The sequence below is a fragment of the Brassica oleracea genome, chromosome C3 (assembly GCF_000695525.1).
Source record: "Brassica oleracea var. oleracea cultivar TO1000 chromosome C3, BOL, whole genome shotgun sequence".
In the NCBI taxonomy this organism is placed as follows: Eukaryota; Viridiplantae; Streptophyta; class Magnoliopsida; order Brassicales; family Brassicaceae; genus Brassica; species Brassica oleracea.
The window spans coordinates 43,339,225-43,356,513 of NC_027750.1; the positions used below are offsets into that span (position 1 = coordinate 43,339,225).

Here is a 17,289-nt window from a genome sequence, read left to right on the forward strand (position 1 = left end):
TGATACCCTGATGCCAAATCAATCTTCGAAAACCAACTAGCTCCCTTTAGTTGGTCTAACATCTCGTCTATCCTCGGAAGAGGATACTTATCTTTTATCGTGACGTTGTTGATACCACGATTATCGATACACAACCTCATGCTTTCGTCCTTCTTCTTCACAAATAGCACAGGAGCTCCCCAAGGTGAAGAGCTCGATCGGATGAATCCCTTTTCCAATAGATCTTCCAATTGCTTCTTTAGTTCAGCCAACTCCGCTGGTGCCATCCGATATGGTGCCCTAGCTATAGGTTTTGCTTCAGGCTCCAAAGTAATAGTAAAGGGATTACTCCGAGGTGGAGGTAATTCCTTTAGTGGTGCAAAGATATCCTCAAACTCTTGGACCACTTCTATGTCTTCGACCTTAACTTCATCATTAGTGGCTCCTCCACTAACCGATAAGGTCACCAAATATACTTCCCCATCTTGAAACAAATCTTGTACTCTCATTACTGCTACCAAAGACGTGGTCATACTAGGACTGATTCCATAGTAAACCATCTCTGGTCGTTTACCTCTGCCAAACAACAGCCTTCCCTTTCCAGAGTCGATCTGAACTCTGTAGCTCGATAACCAATCCATTCCAAGGATTACTTCGTACCCATTCAAAGGCACGACTAACAGATCTGCCACAAATTCTTTCTCTTGAATGACCATTGGAACATTCTTGATACACTGATCTACTTGAAGGGTTCGGTCTGTGGGGGTCAAGACGGCCACGTTTATCCTGTCAACCACAAAACAATCCAAAAACCGGGCAGCTACTTCAGGGGTCACAAAACTATGTGTTGCCTCCGAGTCGAACAATACATGTGTGGGTTTACCAGCAACATGTATGGTTCCTGCCACAGTAACCCAATCAACAATATCTCAATCACAAAAACTAATCAAAATTCGCACAACCATCAATCATCAATCCAAAATTTCTAAACGCGCAACCTAGCGATCAAGCAATCTATACTTAACCAGCATACTAACTAGGTTCCAACAACTAAATTCCATTCAATAAACAGAGGAGGTTAAACATCCAATACCTGTGATGGGACCGCTTGACGGTCCTGCATTGTCTGGGTTTTCTACCCCTAAGGCATAAACTCTACCTCCTAGGTTTTGTTTCTTTGGTGCTGGCTCAATAGCTGTACGGCTAGGAGGAGCTCGGATAGCGAGAGGGGTCGCAGGGATTGGCTTGTTTGGACATGACGATGCATAATGGCCCTTCCTTCCACAGAAGAAACAAGTGACATCTTCCATCCTCAGCGATGAATAACCTTGCTGGTTACTCCGTTGTCTGTTGGGACAAAACTTGGAAATTTGTCCCGGTTGATCACATATGTAACATACTCTGGTGTTACTGCGATAATTGGTTTGGCCTCAAAATTTTTGCCCTTTGCCTTTGTTAGATCTTGGACCCTTGTTGAAATTTGGCCTTTCTCCTTGGCTATACTTGGTAGGTCCACCAGAATACGGTATTGTCTTCCTTTCAGCCTCCAATACAGTCTCAACATTAACAGCTTTTTCCACCAGATCCGATAAGCTGCTAAAGTTGCTTCCAGCCGGCTTCAATCCATACATAAAGTTACGGATCATAGTTGCTTCATCTTCACGCCCATCAAAAACGTGTCGCCTCAACCTTGTGAACTCAGATTCGTAACTCCTCACTGGCCTATCTCCTTGAACAAGGTTCATGAATTGGCGCTCCAACCTATGCTTCGTTTCTGGAGGATAATACTTCCTCTCAAACTCTCCCTTGAACGATTCCCATGATGTGATGGTGTGTCCCCGCTGCCTGTCTATACTGTCCCACCATCCTGTTGCGTCGCCTTCCAAATAGTACACCGCGATCTTCTTCTGATACTCCTCCGGACACTCCATAGCCTCAAAGTTCTTCTCCATCATAGTAATCCACTTGCCGGCTTCAATAGGATCGGATCCTCCTTTGAACTTGTAGGATCCAATGTTCTTCATGGTAGATAATAGCTTGGAAACTTCAGGGGGTTGAGTACGCCTGCCTTGGTTACCAAGTGCCTCGGTCATCACGTCATGTAAAAGCTTCAGGGTGTTTTCCGCTCCTTGATCTTGTGGTCCTTCAGTGGCACGGTTCTGATCTGGCCTTGGGTGTGATTGAACGGATTGATCATGTTGATGTCTCTGGTCCCAATTACGACTTGGGCCAATACTCGCCAAACTGTCTTCCCTCACTCTAGTCATGTTACCGTACACAGGAAAAGATCTTGTTCTCTGCAGAGGGCTCCTATCGTGTCCAAACATCTCACTAATGCCATTTCCACCCTCTTGATCAGATCTGTAACCCAATCCTCCGCCTGTCCAATCCATACCCTCTCCCCTCCAGCTCGGCGAACGGCTGAGCTGAATCTGAGATGGATTCAGCTCGGCCGTTCGCCGAGCTGGACCAGCCCAGTTCGGCGAACGTCCTAGCTGGATCAACTGGAACCCGTCTTTGCCTCGTCCTCGTAACTCCTCTTCCGAGAGTGCTTCGAACTCATTCTTATTTCGTTTCGATTGAAGTCATTGTTGGAACTTTTCGATTTAAAAACCGCGGGAACTCGTCTTTTCTCGAAGGACATTCGGATTGGTCGTATAAAGCGGCAACGGTTAACTAAACACCTCGAATTACCTACGCTATACGAGGAATTGGAATGTTCCTTAAATTCGACGTCGTTTCGAAAGCGTTCTTTGTATAAAATCGTAAAAATGCCTAAGTCGGAAAACGGCCCAAAAGGGGTCAGAACGCGGCTAAGACCCCAGTTACGATTTTATAGAAATCAAGCCTAATTGTTATGACGGTTTATCTTTTGTTATGCGGGAGAAGATAAATGTCAACTTTGAGAAGATAATTGTCAACTTTCCGAAGATAAATGTCAAGTTTCCAAAGATAAATGTCAAGTTTCCGAGATCGAAGGGAAATGAAATATTTCCGCGAAGCGATAAACTCGACCGGGGGCCGGAAGGGAAAAAGGTAAACTGCCTTAGAAGAAGTATATAAGGAGACCGAGGCTGAAGGGGAAGGGGGACACAAGAATTATAACTTAGAGCAAAATATTTAGAGCATTTAGGCAATTTTTCGTTTTTGTTATCGAGCTGCGACTCACCTAGGTTTTCAGGTCTTAGGTTGCTAGAAGTAGGAAGCTCGCCCACAACTCTCGTGGCCTAAGGGTCTTACCTTGTTGTTACGCTCAAACGTGGATTTGGAATAAAAATCTTTCTTGCTTTCTTTTCGATTCAATATATTTATTTATCGCCCAAGTCTTCAGCAATTTACAAGATTACCCCTGACGGGTTTTAACCTAATTATATAAGTTTTGCCACCATGTTAGAGGCAAAGTGTGATTTTCTTGTGTTTCTTGTTTTACTATTATCAGCAAAAGGTTTTTAGGATTTTGATAGATTGGAGAGAAGATCCAAAGTTATATTTGTGATTGGAACTCCATTGATATCTCTTTACTATTCAAATGAAGTTTTCTTACCTAATTGCTGTTATGAATTGCTTGGTCATGTCTGAGTAGTTCCATTGTTACGAGGGATTAGCCCCAACTATAGATTTCTAAGTTGTGATAATAATCATTAGGATTGTCATTAAATCCTGATTCTATATTAGCTACCTAGAACTTGCCCTAGGATTGTTAGATAAAAGCGATAGCTTCATTCTCATCCTGAAACCATTCTAATTGAGCTAAGATTCTTGCTAGAGTAAGGTGAGAGCTGATCTAGTGAGCTTTGTGAGAATCATTCAACCCGCGCATAAAGCTCAACTAGAAGTGTGTCTATCGATATCCATACTGGATAATCGATCGACAGAGTGAAAGGTGTATCGATCGATATCCCTATAGGATAATCGATCGACACTTGCTATTGATCGAACACTCTTGTTTGGGTCATTAGATCTAGTTAATAGACAAGTCCAGAAACGCGAGAGCTGATTGACTTGTTGTTTAGTAGTTGAGCTCTACATTATCATGCATGCAACTGATTAGGTGTCTGTAGGATTATAATTCCAAGTTTCCTGTATAAAAACTCCAAGTCTAGCTATTTCCTTTTAAGCACCAAAACCTCAACCAATCAAATCGAGCAATTACTTTGTCAACAAAACTGCAATTTTACATTTTAATTATTAAATCATCCTACTTAACAAATCCCATTAGATTTATTAGGTTTCCTACACTGCAATTGAACATTTTATTTGAGAGAGTAAATTCACTCTTTAGGGTAATTTGAGTGATATCAAATTTCGTGCCGTTGCCGGGGAGCTTTGATCGCTTATTAGATTTAATTTTGTTAAGTTTCTGACATAAAATTTTTTTCTTGGATTTTCAGGTACATGCCTAGCAGTACCAGAAGCAATAAGGAAACTCAACTTCTATTCTCACCAGATCATGCAAGCTTGGTGCGTTGAATCCGCAAAGAAGCGTGCTCCTCATCGATCGACAACAACGCTTGTTCGTTGCTTGATTTTCGTCAACCACCGTCGACCCAGGCACTAGTCACGTCGACCGATACTCGCCCATCACCATCGACCGAAGACACTCATCTCCCGTCGACCGACATCTTCCATCCGACATCGATCGATACTTCAGTCCGAACATCGATCGATACTGAGTCGCGAGACATGGTTGCAACTTTAATTCTTGTACGTGATGAGAGAGGAGACCTTCATGACCAGGAGGGTCATCTGCGTAATGCAGCAGGTCAGAGGATAGGTGCTCAGGGGACTGCAATCCCTGAGTCCGATACTTATGCTACAGGCGCTACTCTACCTGTAGATGAGGACGCTCGACCCAAAACATTGGCTGACTACAACCGTCCAGATCAGTTCTACACCAACAGATCAGCCATTCGACCTCCAACTATTCAGACGGATTTTGAGTCGAAGCCGCAGTACTACACACTCATGGGACATACACCCTACTATGGGTTATCTCACGAGCATCCTATGGACCATTTGGAGAGGTTCGAGGATCTTATATCTGCTATTAAAGTAGAGGGACATACACCCTACTATGGGTTATCTCACGAGCATCCTATGGACCATTTGGAGAGGTTCGAGGATCTTATATCTGCTATTAAAGTAGAGGGACATACACCCTACTATGGGTTATCTCACGAGCATCCTATGGACCATTTGGAGAGGTTCGAGGATCTCTCAAGACTACCTCCTATGCAAGCTCTTCAAGTACTCACTTGCTGGAGATGCTTCGTATTGGCTTAAGCAGCTACCACCAGGATCCCTAACATTCTGGAGCGACAGCAAGAATGCATAAGAGCATTCTTATGCAACTTCTTTGATGAAGCGCGAGCTGAAGACTTGAGGACCAAAATTGCTACATTCACTCAGGAGCCTGCAGAATCATTCAGAAGCTCCTGGATCAGATTCAAGTCTTACTAGAGAGACTGTCCACACCATGGATTCAATGAAGTACAAGATGGCTCTTGATGCTTCCAACAAAGGGAACTTCAAAACCAGGAATCCAGAGGAGGCAGTGAAGGTCATTGAAAACCTAGCATCTAGCAGCAGCACCAAGAACACTGACTTTGAGAGGAAGAGATCTGCCCCCATTCTTGGGAACGATCAGATGGATGAAGTGAAAACAAAGCTGGACAGTGTTCACAAGCTTCTCAGGAAGCAGGTCTGCTTGGTTGAAGATGCAGAGGCTGTAGACACAGAGGGTAGAGCAGAGGAACCAGATCTGAACTTCATCGGTGGAACTGGATTCCAAGGTTCTGGAAACAAGGGTGGAAACAGAAACTCCTATGGAAATAGGGGCAATTTCAACCAGAGTTCACAGCACCCGAAACCCTACAGCAGCAACTACAGCAACAACTACAGCAACAACAGGGGTAATGGAAGCTCCTACTACCAGAAGCCACCACCGCCAACTCAAGAGAGCAAGATTGAGGAGATGCTTGATAGAGTTCTTGAGGGACAGCAGCGCATGATGGTGGACTTCAATGGGAAGATTGATTATGTCTACACCAACTTGAATACAAAGTTTGAAACTTTGAGCACTCATGTGAAGAAGCTGGAGATGCAGGTTGTTCAGACATGAGAAGCTGTTAAGAGGCAGGGAGGCTTGACAAGAGGGGTAGAAGATGATGTGATGAAGCACCACGTGAATGCCATCATTGAGATGATTTCTGGCAAGTGGTGAGGGAAGAGAAGCTCCAAGAAGGAGATTTTGAAGTAGAAAGTCTGATGAGTTTCGGCGGATCACATTGGTGTCGATCGACGCCAAGCCATGAACATCCTGTCCTGGACATCGATCGACAACACCTACGGAATAAGCCGCGTCTTGCAATGCCGTGAAGATCATGACTCACGAGGAGTTCGTAGCAAAACACCCACATCCGCCCAGCCCTGTCTACGTAAACATCGATCCACATTCTGACCCCGTCATCGATCGACATCAAGAGACTCCCATCGATCGACAACCTCCAGCACCCATCGATCGACGAGCATCTGTTACGTACCGAGTGCAGATGCCAGAAATAGATGTTGAACGTCTTAATGCACTCAGGCCCAAACCCAAACCTTCAGCAAACCCACCAGAGACCGTCAGGACACCTTCGGATGATGGAGCAGATCCTATGGAAGTTGATAAGGTTCCTACAGGAAGAACCCTAAGAAGAAGAAAGGAAAAAGTGGCGAAACATCTGAAGAGGGAGGCTAATGAAAAGGAAAAGGAAAGTTTCCAAAAAAAAGTCTTCATGATTCCTCTAGATAAGTCATTCGATGAAGCTTATTTTACCCACATATTGTGGATGTTCTCCAGAGAAAATAGAGAGACAGAAGAAGACATTAGGTGAATGTTCTGTGAAGCTAGAGAATAGATGAGGAAAAGGATTACAATGAAGAAGAAGAGTGATCCTGGGCAATTTGCAATACCTTGCACGGTGAAGGGTATTGAGTTCCCACATGCCTTGTGCGACACAGTAGCATCAGTCAGCATCCTACCTAGGGTTATGGCAGATCATCTAGGTCTGGAGGTGGAGCCTTCCAAGGAATTATTCACTTTTGTGGATTGTTCTCAGAGAAATTCAGGAGGGATTGTGAGAGATCTAGAGGTGCAGATTGGTAATGCCCTAGTTCTAGTTGATTTCCATGTCTTGGACATCAAGCTGAACTGGAACTCTTCTCTATTACTTGGGAGAGCCTTCTTGTCAACAGTGGGAGCAGTGTGCAACTTGCAAACCAACCAGTTGTGCCTAACGCTCATAGATCTTCATGTCCACTACAACCCTATTACAGTTAAGAAGCCATAGACGACCTCTAGAAGAATTAATGATCCAGGAATCATTGAGCATGCCACTGTGGAGCCGAATACGAGACAGAATACTCGGTGTCGATCAACACTCACACTGCAACATCGATCGACAGTGCCCAGCAAAAATCGACCGACGCAGCAGGAGAATAATCGGTCGACAGTAGTCAAGGAGAATGAGAAAACGATTACTACAATCCCACTATGGCAGCACACAACATGTATACGGAGGGGTATGATGAAGATTATGAGGAAGAACGAGCTATAGAGAAAAGAGCAACTCTTGACAAGGAAGATAGACTTCTCCATCATTCCTTTTGGAAAGAGAAGTCGCCATCGATCGACAGGAACGGTTCAACATCGATCGACACTCAACTTCATCAACCAAACTGCCTTCGAGCATCGACCGACATCGCCTACTACCCATCGATCGAAACTAAAGTCGACGCTACCCGAGACGGAGATTACTCAATTGGAAGTTGGGCAGATGATCGCCATCACGAGAGCTACGCAGTAGAGACAGCATACCGTGATCAAGGAGCTGATGAACTTCATGAGGGTTTCACATATGAGGAACTTCTCAACATGCAAAGACGCGATGAAACAGATCAAAAACAAGTAGAAGCTGCTTGGGAAAGAACACATTTCAGCCATCCGATCGACAGAGCGATTCCTCCATCGATCGACTTCAATCCTTCAACATCGATCAACATCAACCATACAACATCGATTGACATCCGTCCAAAACCAAAAACCACTGTAAGCGAAAAAGATAAATTTGATAACCAGTATCTAACTCCAGACGAATTTGGTATTTTCAGGGACCCAAATGTCTACGCAAAGGTAATAGATGGACGTACTCTGCATGTATCTCGAGAGGATATTGCAGACATCCTTCAGACGGCTAATGGAGGAGACAACCTTTTCGTGAAACAACACAACTTTCCAGAACACCAGCAGAATGTTACAAAGGAGTTCTATGACACAGCTGGTGGCATAGATAAACACTTCCAACAAAGGTCTCGACATCCTACTCGACCATCGATCGACGTTGACGTCTCAACATCGGTCGACTGACGTCCTGAATTTGGCGTAAGAGCCTTTGATCTTTTCGGTACGAGAAAATTCTACTGGGAAGAGAAGGATGAGTATGGAATCTACATAGATGGTCCAGGATACGCTAGAGATGTAGAAGGACACATCATTCGTGTTCACAACAAAGATATCAGAAGACTTCTGGAAAGAGCTTCGAGAGATGACCTAAACTACATCTGTCTTCCAGAACATGCTAGCTCATTCACTCAAACCAAGCTAGTACTAGAGATCTACACCAAGGACGAGATCTATGAGACGTTCTATGGAGTCTGCGGAGAACAAGAGAAGAACAAAGAAGACATCCAGATGAAGCTTGATGGAGTCTACTATCCATTGAATGATAGTATCAGTTGGCTAAGTACTTGCATGGAAGAGATGAGGAAAGACATAGCCAGAATTCAGCGTGTGACCGACGTTTCTCACCCTACATCGATTGACAGTCACTTACCAGCATCGATCGACAACCGCTTACCAGCATCGGTCGATGACAATCCACCACACTCACATACGATGAAGTCTCAACCAGATTTTCACACCAGGGAAGAGATAGATCAGTTGGTAGAAGGGACCTACAGAGCTCTGGAAACTACAGAAGAGAGGCTTGATAGGAGATGTGATGACATCTATTTCCCAATGGACCTCACCATTAGTGCTTTGACTTCCACGATAGAAGCTATTCACGGGGAATTAGTGGAGATTCAGAGTTACATTGTCCGTCGACCAGAAGTATCAACATCGATCGACAGACGCAACAATAAATCAACCGACATTCACAGACAGGCATCGGTTGACGGAGCTTCAAACCGAGGGAGGCTAGTACAAAAGGTGACATCAGATATGTCAGATATACAAAACCGTGGAGAGGAGATCTCAGCTGGCACATACGCCACAGTTATGAGACATCAGTTCAATCTTGAGAGTCTTGGAGATAGATTGCAGAAGATAGAAGATGCAACTACAATAATGAAGGGCAAATGGCGCAGAGGAGATGAAGCAATGCGAGACTTCACTGGTACATGGTTCAACAAGCGCAAAGAAGAGATGGAGACTTGTTTCCCGACAAGTGCTAACTTTCAACATTACTAGCCCAATCACGTCCAAAGTCAAGTTAAATGACTATAACAAAGCGCTGAGTGGGAGGCAACCCACTATTAGGTAATATTTATTTGGTTTTTATTAATCTAATATTTATGTTGGTTTTTAATTATTTCTGGTCATTATATATAAAAAAAAGAGATCCGAGTAGACGATTGCCGTGAGTATCGACTGACGAGACACTATCGACATCGATCGACAGAGCATCACCTGCAGCGACCGATATCAACATCCTAACATCGGTCGACAATCATTCTGGTCTGGTATATCATTCTAACTTGTTACATTAAGTACTTATGATTTAATTATCACCATAACTCCGACTGAGTTTACATTGGAGACACTGTAGTTTAAGTCTGGGGGGAGGTTTACTGATATTAGTTTATTCATGAATTTTAAAAATATTTTCAAACATAAAGTTTTTTATTGAGTCAAGAAGAGGATAATGAACTTATTAGATTGTTGCTTGTTATCTAACCACTTTTTAGCACCATTCTAGACATACTGATTGCAGATAGTACTAAATATACTAAAATGGATCAACTTGTCAACTATGTTACACTTGCTGAGATTGTTTGAATGAACCAAAGATGACCTCCAACACTAAAACTTGACATAACTGCTTGTCTTGGGGCTTGGTATACATGGGATCAGATTCTTCAAACAAGTCTGGAAGGTAAAGCCTTGTGTAGATAGATTTATCACTCTCTCTCTCTCTATTTTTGAAATATAGATATATAAAAAAAATTATATATATACATATCTATTAGAGATTTATTAGGAAGGAATTCGAATAGGACTTGGTGGCTACAACCATTAAGGCTTGCTTCATAAGAATTCTGTAAGTAAAGAATTAGAACAGAACTTGGTGGCTACAACCATTAATGCTTACTTCACAAATAATCCTAGGATATAGGTCAAAAAGAAGTGAACAGGACTTGGTGGCAACCACCATTAAAGCTTGATTCATGGAAGCATGTCCAACCTTGGTCAATGATCTTGCAATAAAGCAGACTTTGACTACGGGAGAAATTAGTAGAGAGAGAGGAAAGGAACTATTGTTTACCTGCAGGTCCAGATACTTTGTATGAAAATCCTTGCATCATGTGATCGATACTCCCAAGGTAAAGCCTGCACTTTTATTTATGCTAAGAAATGAGGTTGGTAGAGGGGAATGTCAGACAAGATTTGCTAAGTTGTTAGCTAGGTGAATTTTGTTGCCAAGCTAGGATATGGTATAATGTGCTTTTGTGATTAGGACTTCTTAGATGTGGATTGCAATATTGTAAAGGTGATGATTCTAAGTTTTAAATTATGTGAGTCCCTGCTATTTTCAAACCTCTTTCAGAGAGACTGGCTGTTTGTTTTGCTTGAGGACAAGCAAAAGGGTAAGTCTAGGGGAGTTGATAGACCATGGATTTGACCTAATTTCACCCATGGTTTATAGGTGTTTTTACTAATAATTATAGAGTTTATTTATTATATTTATAAGATCAGGAGTGATTTGGAGATAAGTGATGATTTTAGAGCATTTTGGAGATATTTGGAGCAAGTATCCGAGATTACCATCGAGCACTACCATCGAGCACTACCATCGGTCGATATTAAGGAACAAATATCGATCGATGTTCACATCAGAACATTGATCGACAGCGAAGCACGCAGAAATCATGTTAGGTCACAGCCGATTTGAAGCCCAAGTCTTCACCAATTTACAAGATTACCCCTGACAAGTTTTAACCTAATTATATAAGCTTTGGCACCATGTTAGAGGCAAAGTGTGCTTTTCTTGTATTTCTTGTTTTACTATTATCAGCAAAAGGTTTTTAGGATTTTTATTGATTGGAGAGAAGATCCAAAGTTATATTTGTGAAGGAACTCCATTGATATATATTTACTATTCTGATGAAGTTTTCTTACCTAGTTGTTGTTATGAATTGTTTGGCCATGTATGAGTAGTTCCATTGTTAGATTTTAGGGTTTCAATAGGTTAAGAGGGATTAGCCCTAACTATAGATTGCTGAGTTGTGATAATAATCATTAGGATTGTCATCAATGCCTGATTCTAGATTAGCTACCTAGAACTTGCCCTAGGATTGTTAGATAAAAGCGGTAGCTTCATTCTCATCCTGAAATCATTCTAATTGAGCTAAATTTCTTGCTAGAGTAAGGCGAGAGCTGATCTAGTGAGCTTAGTGAGCATCATTCAACCCGCGCATAAAGCTTAACTAGAAGCGCGTCGATCGATATCCATACCGGATAATCGATCGACAGAGTGAAAGGTGTATCGATCAATATCACTCTAGGATAATCAATCGACACTTGATATTGTTCGAACACTTCTGTTTGGGTCATTAAATCTAGTTAATAGAAAAGTCCAGAAACGCGAGAGCTGATTGACTTGTTGTTTAGTAGTTGAGCTCTACATTATCATGCATGCAACTCATTAGGCGTCTGTAGGATTATAATTCCAAGTTTCCTGAATAAAAACCGTAAGTCTAGCTATTTCCTTTTAAGCACCAAAACCTCAACCAATCAATCGAGCAATTACTTGCTCAACAAAACTGCAATTTTACATTTTAATCATTAAACCATCCTACTTAACAAATCCCATTAGATTTATTAGGTTTCCTAGCTCTTTGTGGATTCGATCCCTAAGTACTGCAATTGAACCTCTTCTTTGAAAGAGTAAATTCACTTTTTAAGGTAATTTGAGTGATATCAGTTGTATGGTTTTTGATTTTGCACAAGGGTATAATCATATGGGTTTGTAATCGGTTTTGACCTTTGGTCAAATTTATGTTGTGGGGTTCGACCTGTGTGTGTCTTTAGTTTTTAAACTAGTCTGAGACAAACTCTAAAGTACTAAAACTCTTTTGGTGAAATATCAATTTACATATGATAAAAATAGGTTTTTTCAAGATCATACATGCACATTGGTGAGTAGGATTTATCACACTAATTCACCCCAGAAAAAGCCACTCCCAATGATATCTAACAATGAAGACACGATCCATCAGCGAAACCCAACTATTTTACCCGAAAAGGGGTACTTCGCAGCCCGAGATAACGAGCTTCAAGTCTATGGATAAGCATAAAAAAGAAGGTCACTTCGCGGTCAATCGGTTACATAACAATCTGAGATCTCCGGAGCAACGCACGACATGTGCCCCTAGATACGCGGAGTAGTCGGAGCAAACTGATCAGTATAAAAAGCAAAGCGATGATCATTATTCATCGAGCACCATTTAAATTACCTACTCGAGATCTAGATTACTGTATCTCTATTGTATTTTCTTTTGCTTTGTCATTTGTATTTATTGTATTCATCATCAGTAATATTAGTCATGTTCATGCGAGGTATTTTTTTTTTTTTGACGACAATAACTAAACTATGATAATAAACCTACCGGCTCGGAAAACCAAACCGGTGGGGTAGAATCAACATAAAACACACCCGAGGAGAATTCCGAGATCCTCATGCAAGCTATTTTAGAAAGTTATTCATAGAGAGTTTTTCCCACCGTTTTCCTAAACCTTATTCTATTCTCATTAAATTTCTGATTGAGGGACTTTGCTCCACGCACCTAATAATATTTCTTCTTCTTGCGGTCACTTGTATTGGAACGCTCCGACCCTCACTGCACGTTATCTTTCCACGTCTAATATCTGTTTGCGGATTACACTTTTGTTTGATAGTTGGTAGTTTACTGTTGGAAAGTTCAAAATTTTGTTTATTACAAATATCACTGTGATATTTTCGTGTATTTCATCCTCGCTTACACAGAATCAAAAATGATTTCCCAATATGTCATCAGTTATGAAACTTTCAATTGAATTGTGTTTAGTTATAAAATTTTCTCGTAATGTTGACTAGAAATGCTATTCACTGATTAATCAAATCATTTTTTTAGTTTTCTTATATACACCATTGTATACCAAAAATTGAAATATTTAAATTATTCTCATTTACAAATTGTAACGTCTCACAAAAGTCGTCATCCTCGATAATATAAACCGTATAATTTTACACGTGTTTGGATAACCGTCGAGGCGTTACAATGCATGTATATATTTAAAAAGTATTAAAGCGTGTATAGAAAATTGTTTAGAAATGCAATTACGGATTCTTTAGCTCAAACGATTAATTGTTTTTATAGTTGGATATTTTATTTCAGTTTAACTATTCAAACTATTTTCTGTTTTAGTAGTAGAAATTTTTTTTTGTAGTGAAAAAAAAATGTAGACGCTTGCATTAGTTTATCTATAATATATATTATAAGACCAATTAGCTTGGAGGCAAAAATCCTTGTAAAAGTAAAAGTGAGGTAAAATTTCGCAGGAGAATATATGAAAGAATTTTAGCAGGAAAATTGAGACAAGCGTCATGAACGTGTCAGTCGATAAACAAGAAAGCAAATAATCAAGTACCAGATTCGACGTACCACATTAATAAACATCAACTTTTTACTTGGAAGGCATTTTTCAATATATATATATGTTTTTTAAACATCAAATATTTATTTTATTTTTGTTGCAGTTACACTCTTCTTTACTAATCCAATAAATTAAAAATAAAATATATATCACTCGAGTGCATGCATGTTTTCTTTTTACCAAAATAATGCATGCTTATATATACAGAGAAATGTCACCATTGTAAACTCCGCCTCATCTTCATTTTAAAAGTATCTCCGTAAGCTCTAGTTTTAACTGACACATCACTGCTCGCTATTTTCCTTTCTTCTTCTTCTCCCTATATTACTGTTCCGGGTAACTAGATTTTTATTTCTGTTGTTTATATTTCTTTGGCACAATCTGTGATCTAATGCAAACTTGGTTCATGGTGTCCTAGCCAACATATTTCAATAGGTTTTCTTTTTTGATAAACAACATATTCCAATAGTTATGCTTCTCATCGTTTCTTTTAATTTTTAGAAATAAAATCAGTTAAGCTTTTCAATTGAGCTTTTAAAGCAAATTTCGTAATATCTTACAGACACTCACATTCTGTAATGAAATTGACGTTCATAATAATTGTTCTGGCTTATTGTAATTCTGTATCCATTAATTTCATAACTTTTTGTTTGAAATTTTAGATTCTCTTACTGATATATGAATGCATGTTCACATAACAAGATTTATAGGTCTTAAAACGATGCCGGGTCTCGAATCAGAGACTTCGACCTTCCATGTATTCAACCAGGATCTCCAAACGCAACTGCAAACGTATCCACAGGAAACAGCAGTAGAGGAGCACCCACCAGTAGGCAGACAAAACTCGATCATGTCACTGACTCTTGACGAGATTCAGATGAAAAGCGGCAAGAGCTTTGGAGCAATGAATATGGACGAGCTCCTCGCGAACATGTGGATGACTGTCGAGGAAAACAACGGCGGGGGAGCTGGCGCCCAACAGGATGGGGAGAAACCGACCATAGTGCCACGTCAAGGTTCGTTGTCAGTCCCCGTACCTTTGTGCAAGAAAACCGTCGAGGAAGTTTGGTTTGAGATACAAAACGGCGTACAACAACCACCACCGTCGTCAATTGCCGGTCAAAACCCCGACGAAGATAATCGCCGGCAACAAACCCTTGGTGAGATCACGCTTGAGGATTTTCTTGTTAAGGCTGGGGTTGTTCAAGAACCATTAAAAACAACGATGAAGATGTCGAGTTCTGATTTCGGTTATAATCCGGAGTTCGGAGTCGGTTTACATTGTCAAACCCAAAACAATTATGGTGATAACCGGACAGGTTACAATGAAAATCGGCCATTTTACTCGGGTATGGGAGAATCCTCAAGCTGTATGACCGGAAAGGAGAGGAGTGATCAGTACTTAACCGGTTTAAATGCTTTTCGGATCCAGAAACGAATAATTGACGGTCCACCCGAGATATTGATGGAGCGGAGACAGCGACGGATGATTAAAAACCGCGAATCTGCGGCACGGTCTCGAGCCCGGAGACAAGTAAGTCTGGGATCAAATAGATACAAATTTCATCGAATCTTGCCTACTATTTTTATCGAATCTGGTTTGTACCTTTATTTATTGATATAGTTCTTAGAGAAAACGTTTAAGTTTTGGCGTATGTGTGTGTGTCCTATGGGTTTTACCTTTCTTTCTTTTTTGTCATCGGGAGTTTAACCTTTTTTTAGGCGTATACTGTGGAGTTGGAGTTGGAATTGAACCAACTCACGGAAGAAAATCTGAAGCTGAAGAAAATTGTGGTACTTTCTTAATTAATCATTATTGCAACCACATATTATCTATGTTTTTTTATATTGAAACAAATATTATTATTGTTATTATTATTAATTCTTATACAATTCATACTTTTTTTCTTGATAGGAAGAGAATGAAAAGAAAAGAAGGCAAGAGGTAATAATCAAATTTCCATTGTACTGTCCCCATAAAAATATTAAATAAATTCCAAGAGGTCATCCACGAGTATGGATTCATCAAAAAACATTACATGTAAAAAAAATGTGATACTATTGGATACCAAATTGACTTTATTGGAGATACCGTTAGTTTCTATTCAAACAAGCGTTATAAAGTAAATGTAACAAATTGGTCTTAAATTTTTTTTAATAGTATTTAATCATATAATGGCATGCAGGTGATGAACAGAAGCATCCAAATTACCAAAGAGAAGAATGGAGACAAATTAAGGAGGATTCGAAGGATGGCTAGTGCTGGGTGGTAGATTAGAGTTTGTGTAATATGTTTATCTATAAGATCATTTCCATCTATAAATATTTTTACATATAATATATATATTATTTTGAGACAAACGCAAAATATGTATATATGATCATCTTTTTTACCAACAATTTCTATTAATTGAAACGGTTCATGGTTTTTTGCTACAAATATCATTAATTCTATTTAAAATAATTTGTCTTGTCAAACTGATAGTACATATTTATCATAAATCATGTTAACATATATTGTCGATAAAGAATGACTAACTGTTAAAGCTATAATGGCAGGAACACTTTGACCTTAAACCGGAATCAAACAATGACACACTCTCCCACGACTTAAGTTAAGAAGTATAAGTTTGCATAATTACGGAGAACAGAAGAAAACCACGGAAAAGATAGAAAAAAGAAAAAAGAAATTGTTTACCCAGAGTTCATCTCGAATACTACGTCTCTGGAGTCTGACAAGAGGCAATCCACTATAATCTTAATCACAAAGATATAAAACATCTCTCTTAAACTTACAAATCAACTTGCGTGGTCCAGAGATAAGAGAACACACGAGCTCCCTTTATATAGGAAGAGTCTATTCCATTAACCTAGTTGGATTAGGGCATTCGCTCTTTTCCATAAACCTATTATGAATATTTCCAAAATACTCACCAACTTCTATAACTTCATGCAAGTAATATTTCCAGAATTCTATCAACTTCCATATCCATAAAAGTGATATTTTCTTTTCCTAATATGACTTCTTTGTCTTGGTTTAAGTTATGCGATATTATTTAATTTTCATAACCAAATCCTAACGAAATCATTGATAGATTCCTTGACGTAGTCTCTGACGTAATCCTGAATCCCAACAAACTCCACCTTGATGACAACAAACATGATCCACTACTTAGGTTAAGCAAATCCGTGCTTTTCCAGGCGATGACGAATGGTCCTCAGTGTTCGTACATCCTGTGGAAGTCCACCGCTTCCTCAAACTTCTTAACCGAACCACCTTGGTTAATATATGAGCATGATTCTTAGAAGTACGAATCTTCTTCACTCTTACATCACCTTAAGCGATAATA

At 40.1% G+C, this 17,289-nt stretch overlaps 1 protein-coding gene across 3 annotated transcripts; it reads left to right on the forward strand.

Moving 5' to 3' along the window:
• Positions 1–14,183: 14,183 nt before the first annotated feature.
• Positions 14,184–16,285, forward strand: LOC106333024 (ABSCISIC ACID-INSENSITIVE 5-like protein 1). Of its 3 annotated transcripts, none has more exons than XM_013771509.1 (5): positions 14,184–14,275; positions 14,642–15,473; positions 15,662–15,733; positions 15,855–15,884; positions 16,126–16,285. In XM_013771509.1, exons 2-5 carry the CDS (start codon positions 14,661–14,663, stop codon positions 16,210–16,212), a joined length of 1,002 nt encoding a protein of 333 aa, XP_013626963.1. In that variant the 5' UTR covers positions 14,184–14,275; positions 14,642–14,660; the 3' UTR covers positions 16,213–16,285. The 3 variants fall into 3 exon arrangements, with proteins under 3 accessions (XP_013626963.1, XP_013626964.1, XP_013626965.1); XM_013771510.1 differs by having other exon boundaries at positions 14,194–14,275; positions 14,650–15,473; XM_013771511.1 differs by lacking the exon at positions 14,184–14,275 and adding an exon at positions 14,321–14,374.
• The last annotated feature ends 1,004 nt before the right edge of the window (positions 16,286–17,289 follow it).